Consider the following 27,797-nt stretch of genomic DNA (forward strand, 5'->3'; position numbering starts at 1 on the left):
CCAGTAATAGTTTTCTTGACATGGTGATAGTTTTGTCTCTTCCTGGATGACCCACTAGTATCGAATCGTGTCTTGCTTTCTTACTTCTAACCTTGCCTGTCCCTCTGGTATGACTACTCTGTTTTTGTATAAGAGTAATCCGCTCTGTGTCCATGATACTATTGGTGTCTCGCTGCTAGCCTGTGTCTTCTGTGTGTCCTGTGTGTTCTGTGTGCTCTGTGTGCTCTGTGTGCTCTGTGTGCTCTGTGTGCTATGTGTCTGTGTCATCTGTAGTCCTAGTTGTCGTATGTTTGCTATGTCTTCTGAGTCTTTCAGTCCGTTTTTGATGAGTCCGAATAATGAATCTTCTCGAATTGCTCCTCTTACTATGTGTCTTGGTCCTTTGTGTTCTGAGTCCATTGAATTCGATTCAACTTGTTCGTGTGTCGGTAGCAATTGTAGCCAGTTGCCTTTGTTTAGATCCGGGTCCTTGCTACTCCCTCTTCCCGGATGATAATCTCCTCGTCTTGTCAGAGCATCTGCTCCCCCATTTTTGCTACCTGGTCGGTAAGTGATCTCTATGTTGAAGTCTCCCAATATTTCCAACCACCTCATTTGCCTTCGATTTAGTTGTCGTTTGCTTTGGAAGTATTCTAGGTTCTTGTGATCGGTAATGACCTTTATAACATCACTACTGTTAGCCAAGTAGGGCCTCCAGGCGACCAAGCAATCCACGATGGCTAATAATTCTTTCTCTCCCACCGTGTAGTTTAGTTCACAGGGTGTCATTGCTCGAGACCAGTACGCAACTGGGTGCAGTTCGGTGGTTCCTTTTATTGATGGGTGGGGGAATCTTTGAGACGCTACCGCACCTATCGCGCAGTCGGATCCATCGGTTTCGATCCAAGTCGGTCGGGTCCTATCGAAATGTCGAAGGACTGGTGCTGTGGTGAATGTTTTCTTTAGATCGTCAAAAGCCTTTTGGCATTCTTGTGTCCAGTTCCAAGCTTGATCCTTCCTGGTCAATCGTGTGAGAGGTCCCACAATATGCGAAAACCCCTTGATAAACCTTCGATAGAAATTCGCAAAGCCCAAGAACACTTGAGTATCCCGGACTGTCATGGGTTCTCCCCATTCTAGAATAGCTTTCACCTTTTCTTGATCCATTTCGATCCGTTCGTGTCCTATTACGTACCCCAGGAACTTCACTTCATTTGAACTCCATTCGCATTTCCTCGGACTGACCACCAAATCATTTTCCAGCAGTCGATCTAATACCTTTTGGACAATTATCTGATGGTTTTCGATCGTGTCGGAGTATACCGTGATGTCGTCGATATAAACTACTACCCCTTCGTCAAGTAGATCGTGAAACATGTCTTGTAGAAAGTTCTGAAAGGTGGCTGGTGCATTACACAACCCATCCCTTAGGACTGTGCTCTCGAAACTGCCATATCTTGTTCGTAAGGCAGCTTTATGTTCATCTCCTTCCTTTATCCTGACTAACTGGTAAGCCCCTTTCAAATCGAGCTTAGTGAAGATCCTTCCTAATTGAAGTCGATCGAGTAGTGTCGAGATGAGTGGCATTGGGTATGAATCCTTAATGGTTACCTTGTTAAGCGCACGATAATCCGTTACCACTCGATAGGGAATCACTCCCTTTTTTGGAACCAGGAATACAGGAGACCCATAAGGTGATTTACTTCTTCGTAGATGGCCGCTGGCCAGACCATCGTTGATCCACTGCTTTAGGAATGCATCCCCATGTTCATCCAGTTGGTAGATTGGTCCTGGTTTTAGTTCTGCTCCGGGGGTCAATTCGATCTCGTGATCACATTCTCTTCTTGGTGGTAGTTTCCTGGCTCGTTCCACTTTGAATAGCTCCAGGTATTGGTGCCATTGTGTCGGTATGACCTGTCGTAACTCTTCTTCGCTCATCTCATCTTCTCCTTTTTCCAATGCTGTTCCTCTTACCAATCCTTCCTCCAACCTCGGATACTTCCAACCGTTATCTTGTCCGATCCCGTCGAACTCGATCAATCCCTTTCCACAATCGATCCTTGCCCTAAACTGTTTCAAGAAATCCAATCCCACCAGTACCTCGGGGCCTTCGTATGCCATCACATCCAATCGAGTCGCAATCTTGAGTCCTTCTCCTAAATCCAATTCAGCTTCTACATACTCGGTCACTAACGTCGCGGTTGTTCCATCGAGGAACCTAATTTTCCGTGGTTCCCTATACTGTTTTTTGGGGAATAAATGGTATAATGGACAGGCCGGCTGTACGTATCTTCCGGTAGCTCCGGTATCAATTAACATTCCAAATCGTAGGGTATCTTCTTCTGTCTGTATTTTTATGTATATTATAGCCGAGTCATTACTAAGATCTATTGGTAGTTGGATTTTGTGCGATTCTGTTAGATCCTGGCCGCAAGTGGTCGCATCACTTAGGCCAGGTATTCGTTTCCCTCTTCTCCAAAGGTCACCGCCATTCCTCGAACTAATGGCCCTTTGGATCCGGTTGGGATCGAGTTCGATCCACTAGGAATTGGTGAGCTATGCGGGTTTGGGGATCCCCTAATGTTGTTTCTCGTATTTCCTCCATTTGGACAGTTGTTGGCGTAATGTTCTGGACTTCTACATTTGAGACAACGTCGGTTCTCCCTCCTCCAAGTCATTTCGTTCTCGCTGAGACGTCCTCCGTCCTCTGTCCAAGTGACCGGAGGGTCATTTGGTAGACCATAATTCATCATCCCTGGTTTTCCACCGGGCAAGGGTCCTCTACCAGTCGATTGTGAGTGGTGTTCTACCGGGTTGGGCGAACTAGTATCCAATCGCATCGAATTCGATCGAGGGGGAAGCCAGGTCGTCTCATTTTTGCGTCTAGCAGCCCATCGATTCGCCGCAATCATCGTTTCAGCCATCCGTTGGTTCTCCTCAGTCCCTATCACATGTTGTTTGAAATAGATCCAGTCCGATTTGGTTCGAGGATCGGTGTTATTTACCACTACCACTTTCAGTAGCTCTTCCTTCAGGCCCTGTATGGCTGAGGCGATTTTCATGGCATCGGGTACCTTTCCAAGGTGTGTGGACCAAAGTTCAAAGTTGGCAAAATACTCGGCGGCCGTATCCGTCTGTCTTAACTCCTGCAATTTCCTCATAGCCGTACCTGCCATGTTACTGTCTCCAAATTGAGTTCGTAAATGCTGGATGAATTTGTCGTAGCTCTCTAGCCATTCGGTCGAATTCCATATACTTGGATTGGTTATGGCCGGGGTTATAAGCATTTGAGGGGTGCCTCGAAGATACCCGTACATGAACAGGATCTTTCTGCGATCGGTGGCGTACTCTGCCCCTTTGAATTCGAAGTTCATGTGACATGCTGCAAGGAAGTTGTCCAATTCTCCTCGTTCTCCACTGAAGGTAGGTGGATCCGCACACCTGGTTCTTCCTGTTCGTTCGTTGTTGGTAAGTTTTGGCTCCAAACACGGCTTGTTTTCTTCGACTTCGATCAAACTTGCCCCTTTCGATGTGAGTATCTGTTGGTTCTGTCGGTCAGCTTTCATCGTAGCCAGTTCTTCCCTTAATGCATTTTGTTCCTTTTGTTGCATCGTCATAATGGCTAACAATTGTGACAACTGCTGCGATAATTCATTTAGCGGATCTGGGGTAGTGGTGGTAGAAGTGAGATCATGTGAAATGGTACTTCTCGAAGAACTTGTTGGTATTTCTTCCTCTGGGACCAGCCCTTGTTCCAACTCCTCTTTTTCTGGTATCATTTTCCGCGCTTTTCCTCTGGTGAGCATACAGTACTCTCCGATTCGACCCAAGGTGCGTAAGGCTGATTCTTCAACTTGTAACGGTACTGGAAACACGACAACTAGGTCGCAGGTTGGGTCGAACTCGATGGATGTCTCGTGGAAATCTAGGGGCTCTGGTGCTAATGGATCGTGTCTCCTCTGCAATCGATGTAGCCAAAGAATGATATTGAAGAATCAGCAAAGTTGGTACTTTGCTGATTGTACTATATACTGTCTACGGCTATCCTTGTCCTCGTCTCCTTCCTGCTGCAAGCGTCTACGTACATACTCGGACAGGTGAAAAACCGCTTTGAGCAAACCCAGTGGGGAAATCTCGAAAGGGGAAAACCCGTCCCTACCTACTGCAGCACTGCCTCCAACTCCCGCTCTTCTCTGTCCTAATCCGTCGAACTCGATAGAGTCCTCTCGATTCGTTGTTACTCCGTAACACATGGTTTGTTGTTAATCGGACAGTAAACTTCGTCGAAGTTCATCGTGGTTGCTTGTTGTTACCCTGTGGTAGTTACATTGTAAGTGAGACAGAGGATTTGGGGTACAACAAACCTCGTCGAAGTTCGTCAGCGTATCCCTAACTTATATGAATGTGAGACACGTAGCGTGGGAATTCTGATCGTCGCCATGGTGTTTGTTGTCGCTGAGACAACTTGTTATGCGAAGTTACCAGCGCCCTGACGACGAGTAGTCGTATCAGTCATACTAAATACTCAGTACTTCGGCCCACTTCTTCTTCTTTCCCAGTACCAATCCTAAATCGTACTATCATCGTCTATCGATTCTCAGCCTTTACCATACCAAACATATCAATTTGATATATTTCAACAAAATGTCTTCTCGTCCGGAGCTCAACGCCCATAAATTTTTCGCAGATCGCTTTGCCGCTGTTCGTAAGTCTCTTCGTACTGTCTATAAGCTACTCTGTCGCTGATTGTTCTAGTCGCTCAGCAGGGGAACTCTCCCCGCCATGTGTCGTCCATGGGCTTTGGAGCCCTAGCCATCACCGATGGCTCGCCTTCTGCTGCTGCAGCCTCTGCTGCAGTTCCTTCTGCCACCGCGTCCCCTGTTGCGGTTACGACCCCTCTCTCCTCTGGCCAACAGGAGGTCAGACCTGCTCCTGTTGGCCTTCCGCACCCGTCAGGCCGTACTGCCACTGTGGTAGAAATCGATGATGATGACGATGAGGAGATGGATGGTGCTCGTCGTGGTGAAGAGACGGGTGTGTTGGTTGATGATGGCGGGAAGGGTGGTGCAGATGAGGATGATGAGATGGGTGAGGTCGATGAAGATGAGGAAATCCTCAGTGTTGATCTCGGTGATCCAGCGCTGTTTGAGGATAGAGAAACGTGGGTGTCAGAGTTGGAAAAGTTAAGCCGTATGTCCTCTTGTCATATACCCTGTTCGTAAGTGCTGACATGTAGCTGTTCGTGATAATGAAGGTTCTCCCGAATTCCGCGTACGGCTCCAGACTTCTTTCGGGAAGAAACGGGTTGCGTATCAGGAGAAGATGGATGCTCTGGCTGAAATTAAAGCCGAGAAACGTCGCCGCTCCCCTTCCGCCCACGACGAAGTTACCCCTCCTTCGGCGAAACGGGTCAAAGAGACCCCTCGGTCCTCTACAGGACAGGCTGAATTGTTTCCCTCCCCTTCCCACGAGCCAGGGAGTGCCCGCAAGGCGTCGTTGCGGGAGCAGGATAGGCTATGGAAGTTGTTCATCGATGAAAGGGAGCGATGGGAGGTCGCTAGTATCGAAGAGTCGTGTGATAGATGCCGGTAAGTTCCTTCCCTAGAAGTTTATACGTCTGCTGATCAGTAGCCGTGAAATTATCACGTATGGGAGAGCGAAGTGGCCGTGTCTACGACCGGTCAAACCTCATAATCGCGGGTCCCGTTGTGCTTCTTGCACTTCTGGTCCCTGCTCGTTCTGCCCCCCCAACACCGCTCGGGACATTCCTCCAAGACCTTCTGCTCCCCTCGGTCCCCCCTACACTCCGTCCGCCGCTGTTCGCCGCCGTCTCCCCACAGCCCAAGACGGGGAATATCCTTCGCGCTCTCCTTCGGCGAACTTCTCCTCTCCTGGCCCCACCTCGCCGTCACCCGCCGCCCGTCGCCTGCCCAACTCTCCCGTGGCCGGACCGTCACGTCTCCCTGCCACTCCTTCGGCTGGTCCATCCCGTCGCACTCCTCGTCGTGCTTCTTCCGCCGCTCTTCGGCCTTCCACTCCTGTGGCTGGCCCATCTCGTCTCCCGGCTACTCCTTCTGCCGTTCCGTCTCGTCCCAGCAGGAGCCGTCCTACTCCTGTCTCAACTCAAGAGGACTTCTCTTCAAGTCTCCCTCCTGCCCTCGGGACCCGAAGCCGTCAACCATCTGTCCCTCCTGCTTCTGGGCTCTCAACTCCTGCCCCTCCTGTGAAAACTCCTCCGAAATCTTCGAAAGGGAAAGGCAAGAATAAGAAAGCTGTCCAGTTCGAACCGGCTGTGGTGGAAGACGAAAGTACTCAGCTACCGGGGGAAATCCTTCCTTCCCTCGACCACCCCACTATCGCTCTCGATCCTCGGATACCAGAGGAGGACAAACAATTAGCCACCTTCCGTTCCGTCATTATTGGCTTAACCACGCAATTACAAGCCAATAGACGAGATACGGCGAAGCTTGTCGAATATTGTGTGAAGCTGGTCTCTGCGATGAATACTCTCTCTCGGACAATGGCAACTCTTGTGAACTCCTCCGACATAGGGCCATTAGGGCGAACTGAGTTAGCTAGAGTCTCCCGAGAGCTCACAACGGACATGAGCGACTTCTACCGCAATCTCTTCGACTCTCCTTACCTCCTGAACCCCACTGAGTATATGCTCCCCCCTACACTGGACTGGTTAAGACCATCTCAACCAGCTCGACTCAGTTCTCAGGATGGTGCTTTCCTCGATATCCTAACTCTTCCCGCAGACTGTCTTAGAACACTTCGTCAGTTGTGGAAATCACCTAGTCTGAGTGTCGCTCGTGATCCTGCTCTCCACTCCGCTCACATTCTCGCCTTTAATACAGCATGGAAGGAGACTCGGGCCCTCCGACGGGCGGTGGGACCGAAGGTTACTGAGAGTAGTTCTGGGAGTGGTCCTGCACCGGGAAACGAAGAACAGGGAGGAAGTTCGCAGCAGTGAGTTGTACTTAGCTAATGTTGTACCAGTTGTATGAATTACTTCCTCGTTCGTGATCTCACCACTCGTCCTTTCGTCGGCTTATCCGGGTGAAGTTCGTGGAACTTCGCCAATATGTCATTAGCTCCGTCCACATTTTCTACTGGTTCCCATGATACTGCGTCATCCGAGCCTTCGTAACCTAACCATTCCACTAGATATTCTAACTTCCCTGACCTCTTATTTACTCTTGAGTCCACAATATCCTTTACTTCCCACGATTCTCCTACGTTATCTACCTCTACTGGGCCAGGTGGTTCAGCTTGCTGACCAGGAAATACCGGAGGGTGATAGGGACGGAGTAAAGAAACATGGAATACATCATGGATACCTGCCATCGTTCCTGGTAATTCCAGTTTACAAGCATGAGAACCTACTTGCCGTACTACCTTGTACGGCCCACTTTGCTTAACGTCCAACTTCTTCATTGGTCTCTTAGTCTTGATATTTTCTAATGACAGCATCACTAGGTCACCTTCCACGAAGTTCGGCGTAGTTCGGTGTTTCCTATTGTATCCTTCGGCGTACTTCTCATTAGCTCTCTCAATCCCCTCAATACATTCTTTATGTATTTCAGTTAGGTCTTTTACTGCTATTGTAGCAGCAGGTACCTCGACTTCACTAGCCTTAATCTCTTCAGCCCATCGAGGGTGGTACCCATAGTTCGCATAGAATGGGGTCTTGTTTATCGCGGAATGATGGGTGTTGTTATAAGCAAAGCTAGCTCGAGCAAGTAGCTTCGACCAGTCGTTCTGCTGGTAGGAAGTGAAGATTCGAAGGTATAATTCCAGGGACTGGTTCGTTCGTTCGGTCTGTCCATCAGTCTGTGGATGATACGCGGTAGAAAGATGTAGTCTTATCCCGAGACTATCGGTCAAGTTCTTCCAAAACTTCGAAGTAAACTTCGATCCTCTGTCTGATACTATACTCTCTGGTAACCCATGCTGAGCCACCACATAGTCCATTATCAGCTCCGATAGTCCAGCTGCGGTTAACTTCGTCGTGGTTGGGATAAACATGGCCCATTTTGTCAGTCGATCCACGACCACTAAGATAGAGTTATATCCATGGGAATTTGGGAGCTCTTCGATGAAATCCATCGAGATACTTGACCAAGGTTTTGTCGCTACTTGTAGGGGTTTAAGTTCTCCATGAGGCTTCTGTCTGTTAGTCTTAGCTCTCTGACATACCGCACAACCAGCGACATAGTCTTCTACATCCTTCCTTACTCCAACCCAAACATAATCCCTTAGGATTAGTTCAAGGGTCTTCGCCGAACCTGGGTGACCAGCCAAAGCCGAGTCATGTCGCATCTTCATGATCTTTAGTCGAGCGTCGGCGTAGTTCGGCACATAAGTGCGATCGTCGAATGTGAGGAAACCTCTCCGGGTCCACCCCCCACGAAGTATTAGAGGAGATCGCGAACTACGGCGTAGTTCGGTGATTGATCCTGGTTCCTGTACATCATCGTGCCACGTCGGATGAGAACACTCAGCGCAGATAACTCCTAATAACTCCTCTCTAACCTCCTCTACGTCTTCGTCCTCCTGTACTCCAAGCATCAGATCCATAGGGTCAACAAGATCCTTTTCCTTCATTTCCCTTGTCCCTTGCAAGGCTCGAAGGAGGTGGCGCAACTCCGACGTGGTGGCGTCAACTTCGTCGAACTTCGGCAGACCTTGAATAAGGTTACTCTCTTGTATCATGGTACTTCCTTTTCCCGAGTGATAATCCGCCCGTCTAGACAACCCGTCTGGAAGGCTTGCTTGAGTCCCTGGTCGATAAACCATTTTAAATCTGAAGTTAGCTAACTCTTCTACCCACCTACCTTGACGTGGGCTGAGTTGCTTCGGTTCCATCCAGTAAGTGAGATTTAAATGGTCGGTAAGGACCGTGGTTTCTACCTGCAGTAGTAAGTGTCTTCTTCTTCTGAAACCCTCAACTACGGCGAGGAACTCCTTTTCTCCTACCGTGTAATTTAGTTGGGCCGTATTGAACGCGCCTGACTCGATGGCGACTGGGTGCTCTTGCCCAGCTGTATTAATCTGCGAAATTATGAAACCCCAGCCGAAGAACGAGGCATCTGTCTGTAATATGGTCTTCAATGTGGGGTCAAAGTGAGCTAACACCGGCGCAGTACACATCCTAGCCTTCAATTCTTTAAAGGCTGACTCCTGTTCTGCTCCCCACACAAACGGTACCTCCTTCCTCGTCAAATCATTGATAGGTCTAGCAATCTTCGAGAAGTTGGGAACAAAACGCCTGTAATAGCTCACGACTCCAATGAAACCCCTCGACTCTCGTAGATTCTTTGGACGTGGGAAGGATGTGATGGCGTCAATGTACTCTGGATTAACCGATACACCTCGAGAGGAAACCACAAAACCCAGGAATACCACCGAATCTCTTTCGAACTCGCACTTACTAGCTTTCACGTACAAGTTCGCCTTCCGTAGCACCTCAAAGACCTTCGCCGTAGTTCCTCGTAATTCCTCCAATGTATTCCCATAAATGAGGATATCGTCAATGTAGACCACGACTCCATTCCCTAGCAGTTCTCTAAACACCTCGTTCAGGAAGTGTTGGAAGACAGCAGGGGCGTTTCGCAGCCCATCACGAACGACAAGAGATTCGAACATACCATACTGTGTCCTGAACGCCGTCAGGTGTTCATGTCCTTCTGTCACCCTCAACAATTGGTACGCCCCAATTAGGTCTAGTTTGCTGAAGTACCTTGCTTTTCCAAGTTCTTCGGTAATCTGGCCTATTAATGGGAGAGGGTAGGCATCTGGTATGGTCGCTTCGTTCAGTTTTCTGTAGTCGATGACCATTCGCCATTGTCCCTCGGCTTTCTTCGGTATCATAAACATCGGTGAGCCGTACGGCGAGTTACTTGCTCGAATTCGGCCAGCGGCGATTTCGCGATCTAGTATGTCTCTCAGCGCGCGTCTCTGATCTTCTCCTTGAGCATAGAGGGAGGCGACCTTCAGGTTCGCCCCCTCCTTAAGCTCAAACTTCAAATCGTAGGACCTCGGAGGGGGAAGGGTCTCTCCTCCCTTCTTCGGATTAAACACGTCAATGTACTGGTGGTATTGCTCAGGAACTACCTGGAACAACTCGTCTTGTTCCTCCGGGCTCAGCTCTTCAAGCTCATCTTCGCCTCGGAGGTCTGTCTCGTCGGTTCGGGTCCTGAGCCCTATGGCTGCCAGGACCGCAACATCTTTCGTCTGTGGAAAGGGAGAGGATAACTCTTCCCTTTCACTCGGCAAGGGTAGGGGAAAGGACACTGCGCTTTCCTTATTGTTCGTCTGGGGAATAGGGAAGGATATCATATTCGCTCCCCCATTCAGGATTACCCCTTCTTCTCTCATCCATTCCCATCCTATCACGACATCCGCGTCGCAAAGGGTGGTAACATCCAGCTTAATTGGCCGAACCTGGCCTAACTTCTCGACACCCAGACTCACTTCGACAAACTCCGTAATGGGTCCAGCCACACTAACCGAGCCATCAAACATGTGAACTGGTACACTCACGGGGTATTTCCTCTTCTCCTTCCTAATCTTCCTGGCCGCCTTGGGACTTATATACGAACAGGTCGCTCCAGTGTCCCACAAGGCCGTTAGTTCAACTCCGTCGACATACACATTAGATTTGGGTTGGTTGTTACAGGTGGAAGGGATTAGGGTATGACAGTCGTTTATACATTTCGGAGTGGTGTTTACGGATTTATATACACATTTACCTGGTCTCATCAGCTCTTTCCTTTTACTGGGGGTAGGGATAGTGGCCGAGAGAATATGAGTGCGGACCCGCCAAGTCTCGCCTACCGCGACGGGTCCCCATCTTTTTCCTCCTCGTCCATCCCCCGCTCTTCAACACATGCTTCCTCCCTTCCGACAGCATTGATCTTCTTCCTGTCCCCAAGAGGGACGGCGTTCCCCCCCGTGCTAAATCTCCCTTCTCCTCCAGCATTTTGTCCAAAAGATCGCAAGGGGATGATCCCTGCTTTGACCTTCGCCGCTATTACAGGACAATCCTGGTTATAATGCCCTCTCTCTCCACATCCAGTACACTTCCCTTCCTCTCGACGCTTTAAAACCTCATCAGCACTGGGTCTCGGCCAACGACGATTTAGTTCGTCTACATCCGTTGGTATCGCCCTTCCCCCGTTCGTGCCCTTAGGCTGCACGCCCTCTATCTTCGCCGTAGATTGCCATTTCTCCTGGCTCCCCCGTTCCCCTCCTCGATTTACTTCCTCTCTCCTCTCCCCCTGTTCCTTCACTTCCTTCCTCTTCTTCTCATTCTCCTTCTCCACCTTTCGTTGATGCAAGCGATTGTCCATGGGGACCACGAACTCGATTAATTCTCGGACGGTCTTGAAAACTTTTCCATGGCGGGCGATTTCATCCAGCAAATGGCTTTTCAGTCCGTTCTTCGCTCGGTCCACGAGGTTTCCATCATCGCTCCATCCTAACACCGCTACATATCGCTGAAAGGCGGCAAAGTACGCCGAAGCCGACCCATTCTGCCGAAGCTCGTTTATTCCCCTTGCGGCGGTTCCTTCTTCGTCAGGATCTCCAAAATTGGTTTTGAGATATTGGATGAACTTCTTATAGTCTAGAAGGTGTTCGGGGGGATCGTCCTTAGGTAAGTCCGGTTGGACAGCAAGAAGAGGAGTTTCACGTAGATGGGAGATCATGAAAAAGATTTTTACTCGGTCGGTGGGGAACTTCCGGGCGTTGATTTCGAAATGGACTTCACATTCTGAGATGAATGCTGTGAGCTTTGACCTCTCGCCCCTCCACAGGTCTGGGAGGGGAAGCTTTATCCCTCCACTCATCTCAGCAACTCCTGGGGTCGCCGAAGCTTGCCTTCCAATGGCGAGCCGTACCCCCTCCGAGATCCCCTCGACTATTCCCCCAACCGTCTCCTGTTCCTTCTTCTTCTCCTGCCCCTCTCGACGCTTCCTCTCTGCTATCATATCCTTATTCATCTCCATCATCATGTTCATTATTGCCAGCATCATCTTCTGTGTTGTGACCTCCTCCTCAGTTCCTCCTACTACTTCGCTCCCGGCCGAACTTAGCCTACCTCCTGTGTTCCCTTCCCTTGGTCGTGGGGTCTGTCCCGAATCTTCGGAACCTGTCCTCACCGCTGGTGGTTCTGGTAGTCCGGTTTGTTGGGGAGGTGGTTCAAAAGGCAGGGGTGGATAGAAATCATCGCCTTGAGTTGATCCTTCGGGGGTATCAATTGCACCAGGCAATGGTCCCAAGCTTTGTCTTAATTCCTCCAACATCCTCCTCTCCGTCTCCTCTACTGTTTCTCCTGGTCTACTCATACTTCTTGTAACTCTCCTCTCTGGCTGCATACAATCTCGAACTTCTCCGAGGTTTGCACGGGTCGTCGGTTTCAGCGATCCTTGATACTGTCACAATCGTCGTTTCTTCTTCTCTACTGACCGACGGTCGACAAACCTCGGCTAACTACGTCGTAGTGGGGCGTCGATGTCTCACTAAGACAGGGTACTCGTCGAGGAACTACGGCTAACTTCGCCGTAGTAATACGTCGAGTGGTGAATGATAAGATGATCGTCGATGAACTACGGCTAACTTCGCCGTAGTACGTTGAACTGCTCGGTGGTAGCTCTCCTTAACTCGAAGGTTGTAGCTACTGAATATATCTCTCGCTACTGACAACAATCAAGGATCGCTGAAGAAGTTCAGCGATCTGTAAACTATCTATACTACTCCTCTCTTCTCGTAGAATGTCCCTCAACTCCTGCACTGCCTCACGCTCAGTCCTCTTCGTTCAACTTTGCCGTACCTCGCCATATCCCCGATATCCTACTCCGCTCACTTTGACTAACTTCGCCTAACTTCCCCTGTTCTGCTCTCCCTCGGTTCCCTTCCCCTAACTTCGCCGTAGTTCCCCGCTAGGCGGGGTTATCGTGACAAATCCCCTCTTGGTTCTCGTAACTTAGCCGTAGTTGGTTTCAGTGGTTCGAGTGGAGGTTGGTAGTGGTGAAAGGAAGGTCGGTGATGGTGAAAGGAGGGTTGGTGATGGTGGTTGTCAGGGATGTTACGACGTAGTTCGTGACAATTGGGGACCCTTTGAATCTGCATGGGAAGAAACAGCAAGTAAACAGACGATCCAACAACTTACCAACTGTCACGGCCGTCGAACAACTACTTTCTAACAGACCGACAGTCGACGAACCTCGGCTAACTTGACGCTTCTAAGTTGATGTCTCACCCAACCAGGAGGGCGCAGACGTTGAAAGGAGTGTAACTACGGCGTACTTCGCCGTAGTTACTCTAACTGGGGTTTTGTTCTGTTGATGGCGATGTATCTCGATTTGTATATAGCTATCTCTATCTGTCTTTCACTACTGACAACAATCAAGGATCGCTGAAGAACTTCAGCGATCTTCTCAGCTAATATTATCTATTCCTCCTAGACGTTCATCCAACCCTCTCGCGCTTTGACGTACTTCAACGCACTTCGTCCAACTTCCCCGAGTCCCAGGCCATCCTCTTCCTCCTTCGACTAACTCCGCCTAACATCACCGCACTTCTGCTCCCATTGTCCCTACCTAGCCTAACTCCGTCTAACTTCGCCGTACTTCTGCTCCCATTGTCCCTACCTAGCCTAACTCCGTCTAACTTCGCCGTACTTCTGCTCCCTTTGTCCCTACCTAGCCTAACTCCGTCTAACTTCGCCGTACTTCGTTGTCCCTATGCTCCAGACCCCCGTATATCTTATTCTCCCGTGGTACTTCGCCGTAGTTGGTCTCAGATATCCTGAGTTACGTGTAGAGTAAAGAGGTTAAGGCGTGATGGGGGTTTTGATGGTTAAAGGAGGGTCATTGTTGGTGGAATAATCGAGGTGTCACGACGTAGTTTGTGACACTTCCCCTGCTCTGCTCTCCCTCGGTTCCCTTCTCCTAACCTGGCCGTAGTTCTCCGCTAGGCGGGGTTATCGTGACAAATACCCTCTCGGTTCTCGTAACTTTGCCGTAGTCAGTCTCAGTGGTTTGGGTGGTGGTTGGCGATGGGTAGTGGTTTGGGTGGTGGTTGGTGATGGGTAGTGGTTTGGGTGGTGGTTGGTGATGGATAGTGGTTCGGTGATGGTGAAAGGAGGGTTGGTGATGGTAGTTGTCAGGGATGTTACGACGTGGTTTGTGACGATGTATTGTCTCAGTTCAAGAAGAAAGCAAGGGAATACATTCAAGTTGATGAAGGTGATTGGAGTAAATTTTATGCTCAGGATGAAGGGCAAGAACTAGCATGGACAATGCAGTTTGTCCGTTGGTTGCATGGGGAAAATGAAGGTCGGACGGTCAAAAATGGGGTAGGAGGGGATAAGAAGAGTGGTTCTGAGAAGTATGGAAAGGGAAGGTTCTTGTCACGAACTACGTTGTGACACCTCAATTATTCCACCAGCAATGACCCTCCTTTGCCCATCAAAATCCCTATCACGTCTTAACCTCTCCACCCTACACGTAACTCAGGACACCTGAGACCAACTACCGCAAAGTACAACGGGAGAATAAGGTATACCGGGGTCTGGAGCATAAGATTGGCAAAGTGCCGCAAAGTTAGGCAGAGTTAGGGGGACTAGGGACATGTCACGGCCGTCGAACAACTACTTCTTAATAGACCGACGGTCGACGAACCTCGGCTAACTTCACGCTCTGAGTCGATGTCTCACCCAACCAGGAGGGCGCAGACGTCGAAAGGGGTGTAACTACGGCGTACTTTGGCGTAGTTACTCTAACTAGGGTTTTGTTCTACTGATGGCGATGTATCTTGATTTATAGCTATCTCTATCTGTCTTTCACTACTGACAACAATCAAGGATCGCTGAAGAACTTCAGCGATCTTCTCAGCTAATATTATCTACTCCTCCTAGACGTTCATCCAACCCTCTCGCGCTTTGACGTACTTCAACGCACTTCGTCCAACTTCCCCGAGCCCTCGGCCATCCTCTTCCTCCTTCGACTAACTCCGCCTAACATCGCCGCACTTCTGCTCCCATTGTCCCTACTTAGCCTAACCCCGTCTAACTTCGCCGTACTTCTGCTCCCATTGTTCCTACTTAGCCTAACTCCGCCTAACTTCGCCGTACTTGGTGTCAGAAGTCCTGAGTTACGTGTAGAGTAAAGAGGTTAAGGCGTGATGGGGTTTTGATGGCCAAAGGAGGGTCATTGTTGGTGGAGTAATCGAGGTGTCACGACGTAGTTCGTGACAGTTGCCCCCTTCTTTAGCCGCGAACGTCCTCGTGAGCGATTACACCTCTGTCGTGGCAAGAGAACTTAGCAGCGTAGTACCCCCATTCTCTCCCTCCCCATGACCATCCTCCACTCTTCTGCTCTTTGCGCCGCACTTTGTAGTTGGGCCTCCTTTCACTCCAGAACCCGACAATGAGACTCCCCTAACTTCGTCGAGGTTTGCCGTAAGAAGCCCTGTGTCTTTTTTTTTTTTTTTTTTGTAGGTGAGTGTAACGGTACTGGAAACACGACGACTAGGTCGCAGGTTGGGTCGAACTCGATGGAGGTCTCGTGGAAATCTAGGGGCTCTGGTGCTAATGGATCGTGTCTCCTCTGCAATCGATGTAGCCAAAGAATGATATTGAAGAATCAGCAAAGTTGGTACTTTGCTGATTGTACTATATACTGTCTACGGGTATCCGTGTCCTCCTCTCAGTTCCTACTGCAAGCGTCTATGTACATACTCGGACAGGTGAAAAACCGCTTTTGAGCAAACCCAGTGGGGAAATCTCGAAAAGGGAAAACCCGTCCCTACCTACTGCAGCACTGCCTCCAACTCCCGCTTTCCTCTGTCCTAATCCGTCGAACTCGATAGAGTCCTCTCGATTCGTTGTTACCCCGTAACAGTGAGACACGCTTCCTGAATGGCAGCCCAACAACACCGTTGTTTGTCGAAGTAACCCTCGCTTATATTGAGATGAGACACTATAGCGTGGGAATTTTGATCGTCCCTGCGATGCCTTTTGTTGATGAAACGCGAAGTTTGCTGCATGTTGACGACGAGGGGTTAGGTTTGATTATACTAAATACTGAGCAGTTCGTCGAGCTTCTCTCTTTTTCCCATCTGCTTTCAAAACTTTCTATCTCTCTTACCTAGAAAACAGATTTGTTACCTTGAATCATCGCCTCGAGTTTTATTCTCATTTAAATATCTTAACGTCATGGCCCCTTCTACTCCTACACCCAGCCCTTTCGCCGCCATGAGGAACTTTGGTGGTATGGTGTCATCTGTTCGTGAGTTTTCATCGATACTCACCCTACCTCGCCGAACTTGGCTGATGTTCAGTTTCTTTCGGCGACAGATCTCGCCAAGTCTCCTCCCTCGGCCTCGGCACTCTCTCTCTGGGGGAGCCGTCTGGCGCTGCCCCGCCCCCTCGCTCCGCCTCTCCCTCCGCTGGTTCTCCCTCCCCCGTGTCTGGTTCTCCCGTCCCCGTAACGGGTTCTCCTGGAGGGCCTCCTCCTGCCGCCACTCCTCGCCGTAGGACGCCCGCCTTTCGTCCTGGTGATCCGTCCTCCTCCGACCAGGACTCGCTCAGTGGGGGCTCGGAGTCGGGTGATCGACCCGACACCGAAGAAAGTGAGGATGATGATGATGGGGAGGGTAGGATCGATAGTGAGGGTGAAAGCGAGTTAGAAGAATACCCGGATGATGATGTGGAGGTGATTAGTGTAGAGGACAACAACGTAGATAGTCCTGAGCGTGAGTTCTTCGTCCAACCCCTCACACCTTCGCCGAACTTGGCCTTGTTTATCTGTTCTTTAGCTCTCCAAGACATTGCTAACTCGCAGCCGGTCCTGCCCCTCCCCCTGCTCAAATTGTGGGCCAGAAACGACGCCGTTCCCTCTCTTCTTCTTCTTCTTCCTCTTCTTCTTCTTCCTCTTCTTCTTCCTCTTCCGGGGTTCTCCCCCCCCCCAACGCCATCGCCGCTGCCGCCGCTGCTGCCGCCGCCCGCCCTGCCGCCGCCATCGCCCGCTCTGCCGCCCCCGCCGCCGCCGCCGCCGGTCCTGCTGCCGCTGCCCCCGTCGCTGCTCCCCCCCCTTCTCCCAGAGGGGAGCCTTCGCCCAAACGGGTGAAGAGATCACTGCGGGAAGAAGAGTACTTGTGGGAGAAGATGAAGTCCGAGCCTGGTCGTTGGATCGCGGTTGGTGTTGACGAAGCATGTGATCGTTGTCGGTGAGTCCACCTATTCGTTCTACGCCGAAGTTACTCCTGCTAATTAGTAGACGTGAGATTATCACGTATAATCGTCCAAACTGGCCCTGCCTCAAGGCAGTCAGGCCACACAACAAGGCCCTCCGTTGTGCTTCATGCACGTCTGGCCCCTGCTCCTTCTGTCCCGTTTCCTCTGCCCGGGACATCCCGCCCCGTCCCTCCGACTCTTCGCCCTTCCCCCCTCCTCAGACTCCAGCGTCTGTCCCCCGTTCGCGGGTACCTCCTTCGTCTCTCCGGTCGGTTCGCCGTACTTCGCCGGACCTCCGCCCGTCGCCTCCGTCGCCGTCGCCCTTCGCTCCTGTGGCCGGCTTCTCGCCGTCCTTCGGCCTCTGCTCCTTCGGCCTCCCGTCCTTCGGCCTCTCGTCCTTCGGCCTCTCGTCCTTCGGCGCCACGTCCGTCCTCTCCAGTGGTAGCTTCTCCTCCGGCTCACAGCACCCGAAGTCGGCGTCCTTCTGTTCTTCCGGCCACTTCGGCGGCCCCTCCCGTCACCCCTCCCTCTGCTTCCCAGAAGACACCGAAGTCTTCTTTAAAGAAATCAAAAGGGAAATCTAAAGAGAAGGAGGTTGCCTTCAATGATGGTGATGTGGAAGGTGAAGATACTCAGCGTGCTGGTCCCTCTGCTCCCCGGTTGTCCCTCGTCCACCCTCGTATCTCCCTGGACGTCCGTATTCCTGAGGACGAAAAGGAATTCGCCACTTATCGTTCTCTCGTCCTCGGTCTCACTACTCAGCTCGAGGCCGCCCGAAATGATACATCTCTCCTGCTTGACTTCTCTTCTCGTCAAGCTAACGCTTTAAACAACCTCACTGCGGCGTTAGTAGATGTAGTCAACACTGGGGCTCTGGACGACGGAGCAAGGACGAGGTTAGCGGACGTCTCTCGCCGAAGCCTTACTGAGATAGCCGATGTTCGCCGAAGACTGTTCGACACCCCCTTCCTAGTCACTCCTATGGCGTATGAGCCACCACCGTCCCTTGACTGGTTAGGTCGCCGTAGTAGTTCTCGTGTCCCAGCTTCCGCCCAGACTGCTCTCGACCTCCTCAGTCTTCCCTTCGAGTGTCTACGGACCATACGTTCTCTGTGGAGGACTCCGAGCATGCAAGCTGCTCGAGATGTCCAGGACTTCGGTGACTTCTTCGGGGCTATGAATCGGGCATGGAATGCTTCTCTCTCTACTGCGTTCCCGTCGGAGACTCTCGATCTACCTTCGGTCATCGGTAGCCTCCACACCAATCCCGCGGGACCGAGTAGATCGAAGGAGAAAGGAAAAGGAAAAGATAAGGGTAAGAGTAAGGACAAGTGAGCGGTACGTAGCTGTAATCCCATGTTGTATGCAGTACGTTCTATCTCCTAGCCCTTCGCAGTCGCCCTTCTTTCGGCTTAGTAGGGTGAAGTTCGTGGAACTTCGCCAATATGTCATCAGCTCCATCGACGTTCTCCACTGGTTCCCATGATACTGAATCGTCTGTTCCTTCGTAACCTAACCACTCCACCAAGTACTCTAACTTTCCTGACCTCTTATTTACTCTAGAGTCCACAATATCCTTTACCTCCCAAGACTCTCCCACATTGTCTACTTCTACTGGCCCAGGTGGCTCAGCTTGCTGACCAGGAAATATTGGAGGGTGATAAGGACGGAGCAAGGAGACATGGAATACATCATGGATACCAGCCATCGTTCCTGGTAATTCCAATTTACAAGCATGAGAACCTACCTGCCGTACTACCTTGTACGGCCCACTTTGCTTAACATCTAACTTCTTCATTGGTCTCTTCGTCTTAATATTCTCTAACGACAGCATCACTAGGTCTCCTTCCGCGAAGTTCGGCGTAGTCCGGTGTTTCCTATTGTATCCTTCGGCGTACTTCTCATTAGCTTTCTCAATTCCTTCGATACAATCTTTGTGTATTTCAGTCAAGTCTTTACCACCACCGTAGCAGCGGGCACTTCGACCTCGCTAGCCTTTATCTCTTCAGCCCAACGAGGGTGATATCCCATAGTTCGCATAGAATGGGGTTTTGTTTATCGCAGAGTGCTGGGTGTTGTTGTAAGCAAAGCTAGCTCGAGCGAGTAGCTTTGACCAGTCGTTCTGCTGATAGGAGGTGAAGATTCGAAGATACAGTTCCAAAGACTGGTTGGTTCGTTCGGTCTGTCCGTCAGTCTGTGGATGATATGCAGTAGAGAGATGTAGTCTTATTCCGAGACTATCGGTCAAATTCTTCCAGAACTTGGAGGTAAACTTCGATCCCCTGTCCGATACTATATTCTCTGGCAACCCATGCTGGGCCACCACATAGTCCAATATCAACTCTGATAGGCCGGCTGCGGTTAACTTCGTCGTAGTCGGGATAAAAATGGCCCATTTGGTCAACCGATCCACCACTACCAGGATGGAATTATATCCATGGGAATTTGGCAGCTCCTCGATAAAATCCATCGAGATGCTAGACCAAGGTTTCGTAGCTACCTCCAGTGGTTTAAGCTCTCCATGGGGTTTCTGTCTGTTAGTCTTTGCCCTCTGACATACCGCGCATCCAGCGATGTAGTCCTCAACATCCTTCCTTACTCCAATCCAGACATAGTCCCTTAGAACTAGCTCAAGGGTCTTCGCTGAACCTGGGTGACCAGCTAAGGCCGAGTCATGTCGCATTTTCATGATCTTCAGCCGAGCATCGGCGTAGTTCGGCACATAAATGCGATCGTCGAATGTGAGGAAACCTCTTGAGTTCCACCCCCCACGAAGGATTAGAGGAGACCGCGAACTACGGCGTAGTTCGGTGATTGATCCTGGTTCCTGCACGTTATCGTTACACGTAGGATGAGAACACTCAGCGCAAACAACTCCTAATAATTCTTCTCTGACCCCTTCTATGTCTTCGTCCTCCTGAACTCCAAGTACTAGATCCATAGGGTCCACAAGATCATTTTCCTTTACCTCCCTTGTCCCTTGCAATGCTCGAAGGAGGTGACGCAACTCCGACGTGGTGGCGTCAACTTCGTCGAACTTCGGCAGACCTTGGATAAGGTTGCTCTCTTGTACCATGGTACTTCCTTTCCCGGAATGATAGTCCGCCCGTCTAGATAATCCATCTGGAAGACTTGCCTGGGTTCCTGGCCGATAAACCATTTTAAACCTGAAGTTAGCTAGCTCCTCTACCCACCTACCTTGCCGAGGACTGAGTTGTTTCGGCTCCATCCAGTAGGTAAGGTTTAGATGGTCGGTAAGTACTGTGGTTTCTACCTGCAATAATAAGTGTCTCCTTCTTCTGAAACCCTCCACTACAGCGAGGAACTCCTTTTCTCCTACCGTATAATTCAGCTGAGCTGTGTTGAAAGCACCAGACTCAATAGCTACCGGGTGTTCTTGACCAGCCGTGTTGATCTGCGAAATTATGAACCCCCAGCCGAAGAACGACGCATCTGTCTGTAATATCGTCTTCAATGTAGGGTCAAAATGGGCTAATACCGGCGCAGTACACATCCTAGCCTTCAACTCTTTGAAGGCTGACTCCTGTTCGACTCCCCATACAAATGGTACCTCCTTCCTTGTCAAGTCATTGATAGGTCTAGCAATCTTCGAGAAGTTGGGGACAAAGCGCCTGTAATAGCTTACAACTCCAATGAATCCCCTTGACTCTCGTAGATTCTTAGGACGTGGGAAGGAAGTGATGGCATCAATGTATTCTGGGTTCACCGATACACCTTTAGAGGATACCACGAAACCCAGAAACACCACCGAATCTCTTTCGAACTCGCACTTACTAGCTTTCACGTACAGGCTCGCCTTCCGCAGTACCTCAAAGACCTTCGCCGTAGTTCCTCGTAATTCCTCCAACGTATTCCCATAAATGAGGATATCGTCAATGTAGACCACGACTCCATTCCCTAGTAGCTCTCTAAACACCTCATTTAGGAAGTGTTGGAAGACCGCGGGGGCGTTTCGCAGCCCATCACGAACAACCAGAGATTCAAACATACCATACTGTGTCCTGAACGCCGTCAGGTGTTCATGTCCCTCTGTCACCCTCAACAATTGGTATGCTCCAATTAGATCTAGTTTGCTGAAATACCTTGCTTTTCCAAGTTCTTCGGTAATTTGACCTATTAGAGGGAGAGGGTAGGCATCTGGTATGGTCGCTTCGTTCAGTTTTCGATAGTCGATGACCATTCGCCATTGTCCCTCGGCTTTCTTCGGTATCATAAACATCGGTGAGCCGTACGGCGAGTTACTTGCTCGAATTCGGCCAGCGGCGATTTCGCGATCTAGTATGTCTCTCAGCGCGCGTCTCTGATCTTCTCCTTGAGCATAGAGGGAGGCGACCTTCAGGTTCGCCCCCTCCTTAAGCTCAAACTTCAAATCGTAGGACCTCGGAGGGGGAAGGGTCTCTCCTCCCTTCTTCGGATTAAACACGTCAATGTACTGGTGGTATTGCTCAGGAACTACCTGGAACAACTCGTCTTGTTCCTCCGGGCTCAGCTCTTCAAGCTCATCTTCGCCTCGGAGGTCTGTCTCGTCGGTTCGGGTCCTGAGCCCTATGGCCGCTAACTTCGCCGCACTTGGTGGGGTTGGGATGGGAAATTTCACCGAGTTGTCTCTTCCATCAAGGACAACCCCTTCCTTCCTCATCCAATCCCACCCTATCACAACATCTGCGTCGCAGAGCGTTGTTACATCGAGACAAACAGATCGCACTTCGGCGTCCTTCGTCAAACTAAATCCGACTTCGACAAACTCGGTGATGGGTCCAGCGACACTCACCGAGCCGTCGAACATGTGAACGGGTACGCTCACCTGATATCGCCTCTTTTCTACACCTATCTTCGCTGCTGCCCTAGGGCTTATATATGAACAAGTAGCTCCAGTGTCCCAGAGCGTAGTTAGCTTTATTCCATTAATGAAAATGTCCGATTTAGGTTGATCTCTGGAAACGGAAGGGATGAGGAGATGATTATCGACATTGCATGAACAAGGGGTACTGAGTGGTGTATTTTTGTATTCACAATCCTCTGGCTCCATCAGCTGTGTTTCTTTTATGGGTTTGGGAATGGTGGCCGAGAGAATATGGCGGACCCGCCGAGCCTCGCCTACTGCGACAGGTCCTCTTCTTTTCCCTGGTCCTCTTCCAAATCTACTTCTCCTCCAACCGCATTCAAGTTCCTCCTCTGTCCGAGAGGTACTGCGTTCCCTCCCGATCCTCCACCACGTTCTCCGAACTTCTCCCCCCATGGAGGCAACAGTCCAACCTTAACCTTAGCCTCCCTTACAGGGCATTCCTTCAGCCAATGTCCTGCTTCACCACACTCAGTACACTTCCCCTCCTTCCTCCTTGTCTCCCTCAGATCGGAGCTCGGCCTAGGCCATCTTCGGCGAACTTCGTCGATGTTTGGCGGTGTACTCTTTACCACCGTCGACATCATAGCCGCCTGGACACCACCCTGCGCCGAAGGTTGCCCCTTTTCCCATTTCTTCTCTTCTTTCTTCTCCGTCCTCTGACTTTCCACCACTGTCGTTGTCCTTATCCCTCCTTCCCTTTTCCTCTCTGCCTCCTTCTCCACTTGTCTCCTCCACAGGCGGTTGTCCAAGGGAATCACAAACTCCAATAGCTCTTTCACAGTCCCAAACGATCTACCGTGTCTTGCAATTTCATCTAGAAGGTGCGATTTTAGTCCTCTCTTGGCTCGGTCAACTAGGTTTCCATCATCAGACCACTTAAGAATCGCAACATGTCGCTGGAAGGCGGAGAAGTAGTCCGAAGCAGACCCGGTTTGCTTGAGGTCGTTAAGTTGTCGGGCCGCAGTTCCTTCTTCGTCTGGATCACCAAAGTTAGTCTTGAGGTACTTAACGAACTGATCGTGTGTCGTGAGGTACTCAGGAAGAGGTCTTTTGGATAGATCGGGCTGCACTGCAAGAAGAGGTGTTTCGCGTAGATGAGAGATCATGAAAAAGACTTTCTTAGTGTCGTCGGGGAAAAGATGAGAGTTCAATTCGAAATGTACGTCGCACTCAGACAGAAAGGCGGTTAACTTGTTCCGATCTCCTCTCCAGAGGTCTGGGTTAGGTAGCTTTATCCCCTTCCGTTGTTCGCCCACTACGCTTGGGGTCGCCGAAGTTTGCCGTCCCATGGCGTACCTCACTCCTTCTGATATCCCTTCTGCAATCCCGCCCACTGTATCCCTTTCTCTTCTCTGTTCCCATTCCTCCCTACGCCTTCTCTCCTCCATCATGTCTTTGTTCATATTCGCCACCATCTGCATCAAGGCCAACACCACCCCTTGTGTTCCTTCTTCTCCCAAGTTCGCCGTACTTCCAGTGTTTTCTCTTGGGCGTGGGGTTTGGTCTGATCCAAGTGGGGATCCCGCAGGTGGGAGAGCATTAGACGGAGGAGAAGGAGGGTTAGAAGGCACCGGTGGAACGAACTCATCTCCTTGAATTGATCCCCCCACACTATCCTCCACTCCAAGGTCCTGCCCCATTGCTCTGCTAAGCTCCTCTAATGCTCTCCTCTCGTTCTCCTCCATCCTGTCTCCATCCCTACTCATCCCTCGTGTAATTCTTCTTTCTGGTTCCATATTATCTTTGTACTTCTCCGAGGTTCGCACGGGTCGTCGGTAAGAGCGATCCTTGATACTGTCACGGCCGTCGAACAACTACTTCTTAATAGACCGACGGTCGACGAACCTCGGCTAACTTCACGCTCTGAGTCGATGTCTCACCCAACCAGGAGGGCGCAGACGTCGAAAGGGGTGTAACTACGGCGTACTTTGGCGTAGTTACTCTAACTAGGGTTTTGTTCTACTGATGGCGATGTATCTTGATTTATAGCTATCTCTATCTGTCTTTCACTACTGACAACAATCAAGGATCGCTGAAGAACTTCAGCGATCTTCTCAGCTAATATTATCTACTCCTCCTAGACGTTCATCCAACCCTCTCGCGCTTTGACGTACTTCAACGCACTTCGTCCAACTTCCCCGAGCCCTCGGCCATCCTCTTCCTCCTTCGACTAACTCCGCCTAACATCGCCGCACTTCTGCTCCCATTGTCCCTACTTAGCCTAACCCCGTCTAACTTCGCCGTACTTCTGCTCCCATTGTTCCTACTTAGCCTAACTCCGCCTAACTTTGCCGTACTTGGTGTCAGAAGTCCTGAGTTACGTGTAGAGTAAAGAGGTTAAGGCGTGATGGGGTTTTGATGGCCAAAGGAGGGTCATTGTTGGTGGAGTAATCGAGGTGTCACGACGTAGTTCGTGACAGGACAATGGTAGCAGAAGTACAGCAAAGTTAGACGGAGTTAGGCTGAGTAGGGACAATGGAAGCAGAAGTGCGGCAATGTTAGGCGGAGTTAGTCAAAGGAGGAGAGGGATGGCCGGGGACTCGGGGAAGTTGTGTCACGGACGGGGTCTAATCCCCAGAGGGTAGGCAAGGTGACTGGAATGGGGCTGTAACCCAATACTTGTCTCTGGCTCGTAGAGCTTGAGGAGTATACAGAGGGTGACAAGGGACTGAGGGGACTGAGGGGACTGCAAGATGTCAGGCTGGGACTGACTGGATTGACACAAGATCTGTTGAATGGTGACCCGCCACACTGCGGTGTTTTTAGGAGTTAGAGCGTGGGAAAGATGACTAAGGACTATGTATCCCCTGGATGATATATATCTAGATAGTTCTTCTAGATAGTCCTCTAAGATCTTATGAATCCATACTAGATTGTGAATTTCAACAAGATCCATAGGTGGGGAACAACCTGTTTGGAGGGGGTATTCATGCCCATCAAGCGGGTTGCTCAACATGTCTACGGAATAAACTTGAAAGCGCAAACGTGGGAAGGATTGCTCAGCAAGCAGACTGAATTACTACTTTGGGAAAGTGGAGGCAGGCACTGAATATTCCGGACTATGGATGATTGCTTAGCAATCAACCAGAGTTACTACTTTGGGAAGGTGGAGGCAGGCACGGAATGTTCCAGAGTGTGGAGGCTTGATAAGCAAGTGGAAGTAAAGGTGGAGGCAATGGTGGAAGTTTCCAGCATGTGGAGGTGGAGGTGGAGGTATTCAGGGGTATGTGTTTTAAGTGTCTGATTGCGCAAAAGCACTTTGATAAGTGGCAGATAGGTGATGTATGACAAGTTGGACGAACTGCGTCGAAGTACGTCTAAGCGCAAGAGGGTTGGGTGAACATCTAGGAGGAGTAGATAATATTACCCAAGAAGATCGCTGAAGTTCTTCAGTGATCCTTGATTGTTGTCAGTAGTGAAAGATTGATAGAGATAGCTATATTTAAATTGAGATACATTGCCATCAGTAAAAACCCCTAGTTAGAGTAACTATGTCGAAGTACGCCGTAGTTACACTCCTTTTGACATCTGCACCCTCCTGGTTGGGCGAGACATTGAGTATGAAGTGTCAAGTTAGCCGAGGTTCGTCGACCGTTGGTCCGTCAGAGAGAACTTAATTGTCACGGGGTTGTTTCTTCGTTAACTTCCTAGGACCGACGGCCAATAACTTCGTGGGCTTCGACCTTTGACAACCTCGTTGTTTGAAATATGAAATAGGTGACAATATCTTCTGGGTGTAATAACTTCGTACTTTACTAACTTCTATCGCTAAGACAACAACCAGAGATCGTCAAAGATCTCTGGGAACTTTGGCCCTTAAGTACTTCGTCCTTCCCTAACTTCTTCAACACAGAACTTTGTTCAACCCGAAGTCCCGAGCTTCGTACCTCACGAACTTTGTCCCTGACGAAGTTCGTGCCTCCCTAACTTCCTACATGACTAACTTCGTATCTCCCTAACCTCATATCTCCCTAACCTTGTATCTCCCTAACCTCGTATCTCCCTAACTTCCTACATGACTAACTTCGTCCTCAACGAAGTTAGCCTCCTAATACCCTCGTGGCTGATGAAGTTCATGAGAACTGGATCGTTGATGGCGAATTGATGTCCAAAGGAACCTTGTTGATGGGAAAAGATGATGTCACGCGGTGCCGCGTGACATTAATCAACGGCAGTGACAGTTCTAGAAGGTGATTTGTGAAGCACTGTATATGAGTGTTGTGGAGGATAGTATGAGAGGGAAAGTAAGTTGGGTACTTATGACTACTGTTGGGAGGAAAGTGGGTGAGGTAAGCATTACTTTTACGTCTAATGTTACCAACCGTCCTACGATGACCTCGCTGACGTAAGAAGATTGGAAAGCGAAGATTTACAAGGGGTGTGACGACAAGGAATGAAGTAGTCACTACTTGTGAATTGGTCGAAGGTGGTGAATCTACTTGGAAGGACCTGGTAAGTTGTGCAAGGTTCTTGAAGAAACAAGTAAGCTAGTTATTGGTTTGAGTTCAAGTGAAGTAACTTTTGATAATTTGATCCTTTGGGAGAAAGGTGGCCGGAAGGCTCCTTTTATCCTTTTCGGCCTCTTCCAAAGAACTCCTGTTTGGGTGGCGAATCTACCTCCGAACGGGTCTTGAACCAGTTCTATGAGGTTCTCTGAACCCCCTTCTCGGTGTTCGCTTACAGAACCCATTCTAAGAGCAACTCGTTGAACCTGTTTTAAGAGTAGCTCGCCAAACCCCTTCTAAGAGGTGGTTTGATCTTGGGTTCTTGAGCGGTTCTTTGGTGGCACTCCCCTTAGCTACAAGGATCTACTAAGACTAGGTACAGTATACTAAGGTGTTATGATAGGATCATGACATCTAATCACTGAATGAGTAATCTGAAAAAGAGCTACATAAAGAACCAGAAATGTTGTCGCCCTTTAAGGTATTCTCAACGATTCCTCACCCCCATTGCTGCCATCCGTCCTATCAAAGATTGGGACGATACCCTCACGTCCGGCATCGGAGGGGGTGACCTCTCACTTGACCACTTGACATCCAGGCTGATATGTTTTCACCTCGTCCCTCCGGAGAAAGCACCGATGAAGGGTCGAGCGGCTCGTTCCAATGCAGCTTGCATGGTTAGCATGCGTTGGGAAGCTTATTTGCCATATCGCCCCTCCGAGACGTTCTCGAGAACGGACGGAATTGTTGAAATTCACGACCTAGTATGGATTCATAAGATCATAGAGAACTATCTAGAAGAACTATCTAGATATATATCATCCAGGGGATACATAGTCCTTAGTCATCTTTCCCACGCTCTAACTCCTTATAACTCCGCAGTGTGGCGGGTCACCATTCAACAGGAATTGGGTTTTCGAACAAACTTGCCGCGCACGGATCATGAAGGTGAAGACAAATGACGGGTAAACGAGACTGACATGCACAAGCGTCAATGGCGTCATGGACTGACGTGCATCTCAGGATTCTTGGCTGAGTTAGGGCATATGGAAGCCCTATTAATGGGCGTCTCCTGAGAAATGAGCCTGTCCGATCAAGTCGGACCTTTCCCACGCTCACATTCGTCTCTTTCTTGATGATGACATACCAGTGCGGTCGACGGGTCACCACGTCATACCTCCTTCTTCCCATGACGTGTTATTGCTGTACATATTTGGGTGTGAGAAACATAAATAGGATGGATGGGTCCAACCCCTCAGAC

The 27,797-nt window shown here is 50.0% G+C and overlaps 7 protein-coding genes across 7 annotated transcripts; 3 read left to right on the forward strand and 4 right to left on the reverse strand.

The window, feature by feature from the left end:
- Positions 1-2,426: 2,426 nt before the first annotated feature.
- Positions 2,427-4,232, reverse strand: TREMEDRAFT_63241 (uncharacterized protein; the record flags this gene model as incomplete). The annotated part of the gene is made up of 3 exons (XM_007005415.1): positions 2,427-2,992; positions 3,236-3,938; positions 4,065-4,232. The coding sequence occupies 3 exons, from the start codon at positions 4,230-4,232 to the stop codon at positions 2,427-2,429; spliced, it is 1,437 nt and encodes a 478-aa protein (XP_007005477.1).
- A 391-nt stretch (positions 4,233-4,623) lies between these two features.
- TREMEDRAFT_63242 (uncharacterized protein) lies at positions 4,624-6,955 on the forward strand (the record flags this gene model as incomplete). Its single annotated transcript, XM_007005416.1, has 4 exons — positions 4,624-4,684; positions 4,735-5,169; positions 5,216-5,567; positions 5,611-6,955. 4 exons carry the CDS (start codon positions 4,624-4,626, stop codon positions 6,953-6,955), a joined length of 2,193 nt encoding a protein of 730 aa, XP_007005478.1.
- Positions 6,956-10,817: 3,862 nt separating this feature from the next.
- On the reverse strand, positions 10,818-12,332 carry TREMEDRAFT_63244 (uncharacterized protein; the record flags this gene model as incomplete). The annotated part of the gene is made up of 2 exons (XM_007005417.1): positions 10,818-11,192; positions 11,907-12,332. The coding sequence occupies 2 exons, from the start codon at positions 12,330-12,332 to the stop codon at positions 10,818-10,820; spliced, it is 801 nt and encodes a 266-aa protein (XP_007005479.1).
- Positions 12,333-13,730: 1,398 nt separating this feature from the next.
- Positions 13,731-14,416, forward strand: TREMEDRAFT_63245 (uncharacterized protein; the record flags this gene model as incomplete). The annotated part of the gene is made up of 3 exons (XM_007005418.1): positions 13,731-13,778; positions 13,953-14,066; positions 14,111-14,416. The coding sequence occupies 3 exons, from the start codon at positions 13,731-13,733 to the stop codon at positions 14,414-14,416; spliced, it is 468 nt and encodes a 155-aa protein (XP_007005480.1).
- Positions 14,417-16,204: 1,788 nt separating this feature from the next.
- TREMEDRAFT_63246 (uncharacterized protein) lies at positions 16,205-18,559 on the forward strand (the record flags this gene model as incomplete). The annotated part of the gene is made up of 4 exons (XM_007005419.1): positions 16,205-16,277; positions 16,330-16,743; positions 16,833-17,217; positions 17,335-18,559. The coding sequence occupies 4 exons, from the start codon at positions 16,205-16,207 to the stop codon at positions 18,557-18,559; spliced, it is 2,097 nt and encodes a 698-aa protein (XP_007005481.1).
- A 3,783-nt stretch (positions 18,560-22,342) lies between these two features.
- TREMEDRAFT_63248 (uncharacterized protein) lies at positions 22,343-23,827 on the reverse strand (the record flags this gene model as incomplete). The annotated part of the gene is made up of 2 exons (XM_007005420.1): positions 22,343-22,747; positions 23,426-23,827. 2 exons carry the CDS (start codon positions 23,825-23,827, stop codon positions 22,343-22,345), a joined length of 807 nt encoding a protein of 268 aa, XP_007005482.1.
- Positions 23,828-26,526: 2,699 nt separating this feature from the next.
- On the reverse strand, positions 26,527-27,727 carry TREMEDRAFT_63249 (uncharacterized protein; the record flags this gene model as incomplete). The annotated part of the gene is made up of 4 exons (XM_007005421.1): positions 26,527-26,802; positions 27,039-27,122; positions 27,549-27,621; positions 27,684-27,727. The coding sequence occupies 4 exons, from the start codon at positions 27,725-27,727 to the stop codon at positions 26,527-26,529; spliced, it is 477 nt and encodes a 158-aa protein (XP_007005483.1).
- Between the last annotated feature and the right edge of the window lie 70 nt (positions 27,728-27,797).

Source organism: Tremella mesenterica (genome assembly GCF_000271645.1).
Source record: "Tremella mesenterica DSM 1558 unplaced genomic scaffold TREMEscaffold_7, whole genome shotgun sequence".
NCBI classification, from domain to species: Eukaryota; Fungi; Basidiomycota; class Tremellomycetes; order Tremellales; family Tremellaceae; genus Tremella; species Tremella mesenterica.